The 10,380-nt window shown below is 44.9% G+C and overlaps 1 protein-coding gene across 3 annotated transcripts in view; it reads right to left on the bottom strand.

Annotated features, from left to right (window-relative positions):
• Nucleotides 1-2,336: 2,336 nt before the first annotated feature.
• Nucleotides 2,337-10,380, bottom strand: part of LOC134353561 (ovochymase-2-like) — a 77,872-nt gene continuing 69,828 nt past the window's right edge. For all 3 annotated transcript variants that reach the window (XM_063061600.1, XM_063061598.1, XM_063061599.1), the window contains exons 10-11: nucleotides 10,356-10,380; nucleotides 2,337-5,044 (exon numbers count right to left, since the gene is read on the bottom strand). The exon at nucleotides 10,356-10,380 is cut by the window's right edge and continues 115 nt beyond it. In XM_063061600.1, the coding sequence (XP_062917670.1) occupies nucleotides 4,890-5,044; nucleotides 10,356-10,380 (180 nt within the window). In that variant the 3' untranslated portion in view covers nucleotides 2,337-4,889. The remainder of the gene's footprint in view (nucleotides 5,045-10,355) is intronic.

Raw genomic sequence — 10,380 nt, 5'->3', positions numbered from 1 at the left:
TCATGTTTGACCAATCTATTGGAGCTTTTCGAGAAGGTTACCAGGAAAGTGGATGAAGGGAAGGCAGTGGATATTGTCTACATGGACTTCAGTAAGGCCTTTGACAAGGTCCCGCATGGGAGGTTAGTTAGGGAAATTCAGTCACTAGGTATACATGGAGAGGTGGTAAATTGGATTAGACATTGGCTCGATGGAAGAAGCCAGAGAGTGGTGGTAGAGAATTGCTTCTCTGAGTGGAGGCCTGTGACTAGTGGTGTGCCACAGGAATTAATGCTGGGTCCATTGTTATTTGTCATCTATATCAATGATCTGGATGATAATGTAGTAAATTGGATCAGCAAGTTTGCTCATGATACAAAGATTGGAGGTGTAGTAGACAATGAGGAAGGTTTTCAGAGCCTGCAGAGGGACTTGGACCAGCTGGAAAAAAGGGCTGATAAATGGCAGATGGAGTTTAATACTGACAAGTGTGAGGTATTGCACGTTGGAAGGACAAACCAAGGTAGAACATACAGGTTTAATGGTAAGGCACTGAGGAGTGCAGTGGAACAGAGGGATCTGGGAATACAGATACAAAATTCCCTAAAAGTGTTGTCACAGGTAGATAGGGTCGTAAAGAGAGCTTTTGGTACATTGGCCTTTATTAATCAAAGTATTGAGTATAAGAGCTGGAATGTTATGATGTGGTTGTATAAGGCATTGGTGAGGCCGAATCTGGAGTATTGTGTTCAGTTTTGGTCACCAAATTACAGGAAGGATATAAATAAGGTTGAAAGAGTGCAGAGAAGGTTTACAAGGATGTTGCCAGGACTTGAGAAACTCAGTTACAGAGAAAGGTTGAATAGGTTAGGACTTTATTCCCTGGAGCGTAGAAGAATGAGGGGAGATTTGATAGAGGTATATAAAATTATGATGGGTATAGATAGAGTGAATGCAAGCAGGCTTTTTCCACTGAGGCAAGGGGAGAAAAAAACCAGAGGACATGGGTTAAGGGCAAGGGGGGAAAAGTTTAAAGGGAACATTAGTGGGGGCTTCTTCACACAGATAGTGGTGGGAGTATGGAATGAGCTACCAGACGAGGTGGTAAATGCGGGTTCTTTTTTAACATTTAAGAATAAATTGGACAGGTACATGGATGGGAGGTGTATGGAGGGATATGGTCCGTGTGCAGGTCAGTGGGACTAGGCAGAAAATGGTTCGGCACAGCCAAGAAGGGCCAAAAGGCCTGTTTCTGTGCTGTAGTTTCTATGGTTTCTATGGTTTCTATGTCCTTTATATTTATTGCTTATATATTTATCATTTTTTTCTTTTGTATTTGCGGTTTGTTGTCATTTGCACATTGGTTCTTTGTCGTTCTGTTAATTTCATTGATTCTATTATGTTTCTTGGATTTAATGTGTATGCCCGCAAGAAAATGAATCTTAGCATCATATACGGTGAAATAGATGTACTTTGATAATAAATTTCAAATTCGGCACAACTTTGTGGGCCGAAGGGCCTGTACTGTGCTGTAGGTTTTCTATGTTTCTATGTAAATTTACTTTGAACTAATGTACTGTACTTGTCTCTGGCACAACCCCTGGCAGCATGTCCATGCACCCACAACACTCTGTGTAAAAAAACCTATCTCTGACATCCCACCTATACTTTCATCCAATCACCTTTAAATTATTACCCCCCACCCCCAACGTCGTGTTTTAACCATTTCCACCCTGGAGAAAGTTCCTGACTGTCCACTCAATCTATGCCTCTTGTCATCTTGTACACCCCTGTCAAGTCACCTGTCATCCTCCTGAGGTGACCAGAACTGAACACAATACTCCAAGTATGGTCTAACATAGTCATAGTCATACTTTATTGATCCCGGGGGAAACTGGGTTTTCATTAACCATGGTGTCACAGGATTGCAACATTACTCTCACAGCTCTTGAACTCAATCCCCCCGACTAATGAAGGCTAATACACCGCGTGCCTTTTTAAGCACCCTATTAACTGTGGTGGAGACTGAGTACTGACTGTTTAAGAGGTGTCCAGATGAGCACGTGAATCACCCATCCATAGAAAACTACAGGCCAAGTGCTGGAAGATGGGATTAACACAAATGGGTGCCTGTAGGTCAGTATGGAGGAGTTGGGCTGAATTGTCTGTTTCTATGCTGTCTGACTCTATAACTAAAATCCTTTGCAGAAAATGGTATTGATTTTCCCAAGTCTTCAAAACAAATGCTCTAAATTAGGCAATTAATTAGACAAATGAGTAAAGAACAACCAAAGGGAATTATTCAAGAAGCATTTTAATTTCTATCATATTAAACTGTAACAATACATGGATAAACACAAGAGCTAGAAATCCAGAGCGACACATACAAAATGCTGGAGGAACTCAATAGGTCAGGTAACATCTGCGGAAATGAGTTAAAAGCCGGCATTTCAGGCTGAGACCCTTCTTCAGGACGGGAAAGGAAGGGGGAAAATGTCAGAATAAAAAGGTGGGGGATAAAGGAGGACAAGCTGGAAGGTGATAGGTGAGGCCAGGTGGGTGGGAAAGGTAAAAGGGCTGCAGAGGAAGGAATCTGGTAGGAGAGGAGAGTGGACCATGGGAGAAAAGGAAGGAGGAGGGGCACCAAGGGAAGGTGATAGGCAAGTGAGAAGAGGCAAGAGGCTAGAGTGGGGAATAGAAGAAGAGGGGTGTGGAAGGGAATTTTTTTTGCTGGGAGAAGAAAAAATATTCATACCACCAGCTTGGAGGCTACCCAGGCAGAATATAGGGTGTTGCTCTTCCACCCTGAGGGTGGCCTCATCTTGATACTAAATGTCAGAACGAGAATAGGAATCAGAATTAAAATATTTGACCATTGGGAAGTTCCGCTTTTGCCAAATAGAGAGGAGGTGCTTGACGAAGTGTTCCTCAATATATGATGGGTCTTATCAATGTAGAGGAGGCCACATCGGGAGCAAAGGACGCAATAGAAGATCTCAGCAGATTCGCAGGTGAAGTGTCACCTCACCTGGAAGGACTGTTTAGAGTCCTGAATGGAGGTGAGAGAGGAGGTGAATAGGAGGTTTAGGGCCCTGAATGGAAGTGACAGAGGAGGTGAATAGGAGGTTTAGGGACCTGAATGGAGGTGAGAGAGGAGGTGAATGGGCAGGTATAGCACTTCGTCTGCTGGCAGGGTTAAGTGCCAGGAAGGGGGTTAGTGGGGAGGGACGAATGGACGAGAGAATTGCAGAGGGAGAAATCCACGTAGAAAGCGGAGGGGGAGGGGAAGTAAAGATGTTTTTAATGGTAGCATCCCATTGGAGATGGCAGAAGTTGCAGGGGATGAAGTGTTGGATGCAGAGGCTCACGGGCTGGTTGGTAAGGACAAGAGTAACGCTATCATTGTTAAAGCAGCAGTAAGGTGGGGTGAGTGCTGATATTCAGGAAATGGAGGGGATGCGGGTGAGCACAGCATCAATAGTGGATGGAGGGAAAACCCATTCTTTGAAGAAGGAAGAGCTGCTAAGGAAAGCCTCATCCTGGGAACAGATACGGCAGAGGTGAAGAAACTGAGAAAAAGGAATAATATTTTTTATAGGAGATGGGGTGGGAAAAGGTAACCATGGAAATCAGTAAGTTTATAAAAGATGTCAGTTGACCGTTTTTGTCTGTAGAGATGAAGACAGAGATCAAGAAAGGGGAGGGAGGTGTCAGAAATAGACTATGAATTTAAGGGCAGGGTGGAAGATTGAGGCAAAGTTGATGAAATTGATGAGCAAGAGTATAGGTGCATGAAGCATCACCAATACAGTTGTCAATGTAGCACAGGAAGAGTTGAGGAGTATTACTGGGAAGGCTTGGAACATGGACTGTTCTACGTAGTCACTAAGTGCCAGGCATAGATAGCTGTGCAGGTGCCCATGGCTACCCTCAAGTCTGAAGGAAGTGGGAGGAGCCAAAGGAAAAATTGTTGAGGGGGAGAACCAGTTCTGCCAGACAGAGGAGGGTGGTAGTGGAGGGGAATTAGTTGGTTCTTTTGTCAAGAAAGAAGTAGAGAGCTTTGAGGCGTTCTTGATGGCGAATAGAAGTGTATAGGGACTGAATATCTATGGTGAAAATTAATCAGTCGGGGCCAGGGAATTGAAAGTTACGAAGGAGATTGAGAGCCTTTGAAGTGTTGTGGATGTAGGTGAGAAGGGTCTGAACCAAGGGGAGTAGAATGGAATCGAGATAGGAGGACATGTGTTCAGTGAGGCAGCAGCAGGCAGAGACAATAGACCTACCCTGACTTATGGATAAGTAAATTTAAACTATAAAATTATTACTGTGCCTAGAAATCGATTTGATTTAGCTTTGATTGTTCTGCAAAGCTTTAGGGTAGTGAATTTGTGGAATTCTTTGCCACAGAAGGCCATGGAGACCACTTCATTGGGTATATATAAACTGGATTATAGTTTCTTGATTAGTCAGACTGTCATAGGTTACTGGGAGAAAGCGGAGAATGAGGTTGAAGGGGAAAACAAATCAGCCTTGATAGAATGGCGGAGCAGACTTGATGGGCCAAATGGCCTAATTCTGCTTCCATGTCTAAAATTATAGTTTCAAATGTCAATTTCCTATGCTGGGTGGGTCTAGAAGGTTTGGTTGGATGGTCTTGGGGAGTAACTTCATTCTGCAGAATCTATCCTGAGACACAGTGAACTAGAATGGTTCAGTTTCACAAAAGAGACACTGAACGTGGTGGGAGGGCAGGGGAAGAGCTCGAGGAGAGTGGAAAAAGTGGGTGTAATGGGAAGCTGGATAAACACATAGAAACGGAACAGCCCTGTATGTAGGCTGGAATAGAGGGGCTGAATGGCCTGTCTCAGATGTGAATTGCAGGCCCTACATTCTCTTTGGCAGCACATCCCTCACATCAGAGATCGCTGACTGTTCTTTGGCTGTTGGGTGGTGTAAACCAGCCAGATACCACCGGAAGTACTGTTGGATCTGACAGTGAACTCCACAGTTAATGCTGAGCCACTGGACCAAATGGGGGGTGCAAGTCGGCCGCCACACAGCGTCGCTGGAAGAAACAAGAAATATGAGTTTGATAAAACTGTACAGCAGAGAACGAGGCCAATGGATCAGAGCACTGCATCCAAACCCCTCTTCCTTAGCAACACACAAAATGCTGGATGAACTCGGCAGGTCAAGCAGCATCTATGGAAATGAATAAACCGTCAATACTTCAGACTGAGCCCCGTCACCATGACTGGAAAGGAAGGGCGAAGAGACCAGAATAAGAAGGTGGGGAGAGGGGAGGGAGTACTAACTGGCAGGTGGCAGGTGAAACCGGGTTGGGGTAAGATGGGTGGGTGGGGGAGGGAGGATGAAGTAAGAAGCTGGGAGGTGATAGGAGGAAGAGGAAAAGGGCTGAAGAAGAAGGAATCTGATAGGAAAGGAGAGTGGATCGCGGGAGAAAGGGAAAGAGGAGTGGCACCAGACAGAGGCTGTGGGCAAGGTAAGGAGATGAGAAGAGGTAAGAGAGGAACCAGAGGCAGGTGATGGGGAGGTGAGGGAAGGGATGAGAGAGGAACCAGAGGGAGGTGATGAGGAGGTGAGGGAAGGGATGAGAGAGGAACTAGAGAGAGGTGAGGAGAAGAGAAGGGGTGAGAGGGGAACTAGAGGGAGGTGATGAGGAGGTGAGGAGAAGAGAAGGGGTGAAAGAGGAACCAGAATGGGGAAAAAAGAAAAAGAGATAGGGAGTGGGGAAAAAGTACCAGAAGTTGGAGAAATCAGATTGGAGGCTACCCAGACAGAATATGAGGTGTTTCTTCTCCAACTGGAGGCCAATGGATCAGACTCACTCCCTCACTCTTATCCCATATGCTAGATCACTACACAAAGCACAAAACTGATTGTATCACGGTCTGGCATGGCAATTCGAACGTAGAGGAGCATAAGAAGTTGCAGAGAGAGGTGGACAGCCAGTATATCACAGGCACATCCCTCACCACCATCACTAGAATCTCCAGGAGATACTGCCTCAAGAAAGCAGCATCCATAGTCAAAGATCCCTCCATCCAGGCCATCCATCTTAGCATACCCACAACTTACTAACGCTAACCATACGCCTTTTAGGAATGTGGGAGGAAACCAGAGAAACCGGAGGAAAACCATGGGGTCACGGGGAACGGAGGGAAGTGAACACCAATCTTACAGGTGTCACTGTAATGGGATGCGCCAACTGTGTGGCAATTTGAATACACAGGAAGATACAAAATTGCCAAGAGGGTGGTGGACTAAGCCTGATGTATCATGGGTGCATCCCTCCCCACCAGCACTGAATCCATCACCAAGGATCCTCACCAGCGGGCCAGGCAACCACCTCACAGCTACCATCAGCAGGAAGCACAGGAGCCTGAAGTCCCACACTGCTCTCTCTATTACACATTGCACACTAATCCCTCTATTACACACTACACAATGCTCTCTCTATTACACATTGCACACTAATCCCTCTATTACACACCACACACCGCTCCCCTCTATTACACATTGCACACTAATCCCTCTATTACACACTACACACTGCTCCCTCTGTTACACACTACACACTGCTCTCTCTATTACACATTGCACACTAATCCCTCTATTACACACTACACACTGCTCCCCTCTATTACACACTACACACTGCTCCCTCTGTTACACACTACACACTGCTCTCTCTATTACACATTGCACACTAATCCCTCTATTACACACTACACACTGCTCCCCTCTATTACACACTACACACTGCTCTCTCTATTACACATTGCACACTAATCCCTCTATTACACACTACACACTGCTCTCTCTATTACACATTATACACTAATCCCTCTATTACACACTACACACTGCTCCCCTCTATTACACACTACACACTGCTCCCTCTGTTACACATTATATACTAATCCCTCTATTACACACTACACACTGCTCCCCTCTATTACACACTACACACTGCTCTCTCTATTACACATTATATACTAATCCCTCTATTACACACTACACACTGCTCCCCTCTATTACACACTACACACTGCTCCCTCTGTTACACACTACACATCGATCCCCTCTAATACACATTACATACTGCTCCCTCTATTACACACCACACACCGCTCCCCTCTATTACACACTGCACACTGCTCCCTCTATTACAACTACACACTGCTCCCTCTATTACACACTACACATCGATCCCCTCTAATACACATTACACACTGCTCCCTCTATTACACACCACACACCGCTCCCCTCTATTACACACTACACTCTGCTCCCTCTATTACACACCACACACCGCTCCCCTCTATTACACACTGCACACTGCTCCCTCTATTACAACTACACACTGCTCCCTCTATTACACACTACACACTGCTTTGCTCTTCCCTCCCCAAATCCCTCCCTTTATTCTATTCTCCATTTTCCTCTCCTATTAGATTACATCATCTGCAGCCCTTTGTCACCTCCACTCATCACCTCCCAGCCTCTGTCACTCTTCCCACTCTCCCCTCCTCCATTGTCTATCACTCTCCGTACCCCGACCCACTCATCGTCACAGGTTGTCAGCTATGATTTTGTGGCCATCACTGAATCATGGCTGAGCAGTTATAGTTGGAAGCTGAATGTCGAAGTTTACACATTGTATCGGAGGGATGGGAAGGTAGGCAGAGGGAGTGGTGTAGCTCTGCTGGTAAAGAAGGGCATCAAATCAGTGGAAAGATGTGATATAGGATCGGAAGATGTTGAATCCTGTGGGTTGAGTTAAGAAACTGCATGGGTAAAAGGACCTTGATGCCAGTTATATACAGGCCTTCCAACAGTAGCTGGGATGTGGACCACAGATTACAACAGGAAATAGAAAAGGCGAGTCAAAAGGGAAATGTTATGACAGTCATGGGAGATTTTAACTCGCAGGTCAATTAGGAAAATCAGGTTAGAAATGGATCTCAGGACAGTGAGTTTGCTGAATGCATACAAGATGGCTTTTTAGAGCCGTTTGTCGTTGGGCCGACAAGGGGATCAGCTACATAAGATTGGGTGTTATGTAATGAACAGGAGGTGATTAGGGAGCTTAAGGTAAAAGAACCCATAAGAGACAGTGATCACAACATGATGAAGTTCAACTTGAAATTTGATAAGGAGAAAGTTACGTCTGATGTGGCAGTATTTCAGTGGAGTAAGGGAAATGACAGTGGTATGAGGGAGGAGTTGGCCAAAGTAAATTGGAAGGAGCTGCTGGTAGGGATGACAGCAGAGCAGCGATGGAGCGAGTTTCTGGGGAAATGAGGAAGGTGCAGGATAGATGTATTTCAAAATCAAAGAAATACTCAAACAGCAAAATAGTACAACCGTGGCTGACAAGGGAAGTCAAGGCTAATGTAAAAACAAAAGAGAGGGCCTACAACAAAGCAAAAATTAGTGAGAAAGTAGACGATTGGGAGTTTTTAAAAACCTACAGAGAGCAACTAAAAGTATCATTAGAAGGGAAAAGATGGAATATGAAATAAGCTAGCAAACGATATCAAATGGATAGTAAAAGCTTTTTCAATTATATTAAAAAAATAAAAGCGTGATGAGAGTGGATATAGGACTGCTAGAAAATTAGGCAAGAGAAATGATTACGACCAGGAAAGGAAATGGCAGATTAACTATATGAGCATTTTGCATCAGTCTCCACTGTGGAAAACATTTGCAGCATGTCAGATGTTGAAAGGTGTGAGGGAAGAGAAATGAGTGCAGTTACTATTACAAGGGAATAGCCACTCAAAAAGCTGCAAGGAGGAAGGCAGCCAAATTATGGAAATTATGGACCAGTTAGCCTGACTTCAGAAGTTGGAAAGATGGAGAAGTCAATTGTTAAGGATGAGGTTTTGGAGTACTCAGTGACGCAGGACAAGATAGGACAAAGTCAGCATGGTTTCCTTAAGGGAAAATCTTGCCTGACACTTGTTGGAATGCTTTGAGAAGATTACACAAAGGATAGATGCAGTGGATGTTGTGTATTTGGATTTTCAGAAGGTCTTTGACAAGGTGCCACACATGAGGTTGCTTACCAAGCTAAGAGCCCGTGGTATTACAGGAAAGTTATTCGCATGGAAGGAACACTGGCTGATTGGTTGGAGGCAGCGAGTGGGAATGAAAGGATCCTTTTCTGTAAACAACAGGAATTCTGCAGTGACTAGTGGTGTTCTGCAGGGGTCAGTGTTGGGACCACTTCTTTTTCTGCTGTATATCAATGATTTAGATGAAGTGCCAATTTTGCAGCTGATACAAAGATTGGTGGAGGGGCAGTTAGTGTTGAGGAAACAGGTAGGCTGCAGAAGGACCTAGACTGCTTAGGAGAACAGGCACGCAAGTGGAAAATGAAGTAAAATGTTGGAAAACGCATGGTCATGCACTTTAGTAGTAGAAATAAATGTTGGAGCTATTTTCTAAATGGGGAGAAAATCCAAAATTCTGAGATGCAAAGGGACTTGGGAGTCCTTGTGCAGAACACCCTAAAGGTTAACTTGCAGGTTGAGTCGGTGGTGAGGAAGGCAAAAGCAATGTTAGCATTCATTTCAAGAGGTCTAGAATACAAGAGCAGGGATGTGGTGCTGATGCTGTATAAGGCACGGGTGAGGCCTCACCTTCAGTATTGTGAACAATTTTGTGCTCCTTATCTAAGAAATAATGTGCTGGCATTGGAAAGGGTCCAGAGGAAGTTCACACGGATGATTCCAGGAATGAAAGGGTTATCATTTGAGGAACGTTTGATGGCTCTGGGTCTGTACTCGTTGGAATTTAGAAGGTTGGGAGGGGATCTCATTGAAACATTTCGAATGTTAAAAGGCCTAGACAGAGTAAATGTGGAAAGGATGTTTCCCATGGTGGGGGCATCTAGGACAAGAGGGCACAACGTCAGGATAGAGGGGCGCCCATTTAAAAGAGAGATGTGGAGAAATTCCTTAAGCCAGAGAGTGGTGAACTTGTGGAATTTGTTACCACAGGCAGCAGTGGAGGCCAGGTTGTTGGGTGTATTTAAGGGAGAGATTGATATGTTCTTGATGGGACATGGTATCAAAGGTTACAGGGAGAAGGCTGGGAAATGGGGAGAAAAAGGGTCAGCCATGGTTGAATGGCGGAGCAGACTCAATGAGACAAATTGACTAATTCCGCTCCTATATCTTAGGGTCTTAACATTTTCCAGCCTCTGTCACTATTCTCACTCCCCCATTCTCACCCATATTCACCTATCTTTCGGAGTTCAGGGTAGCACGGCTCTGTGTGGCTCAAAGACTTTAACCCCACCTGGGCAAGCTGGAGTTAGATGCTATTTCTCCAGCAGGACTTACCCTTCAAGTTTTGGGTGAGAGTTGC

This window comes from Mobula hypostoma, chromosome 11 (assembly GCF_963921235.1).
Source record: "Mobula hypostoma chromosome 11, sMobHyp1.1, whole genome shotgun sequence".
NCBI classification, from domain to species: domain Eukaryota; kingdom Metazoa; phylum Chordata; class Chondrichthyes; order Myliobatiformes; family Myliobatidae; genus Mobula; species Mobula hypostoma.
The sequence above is the reverse complement of the archived record's forward strand: the minus strand, read 5'-3'. Positions and strand labels throughout refer to the sequence as shown.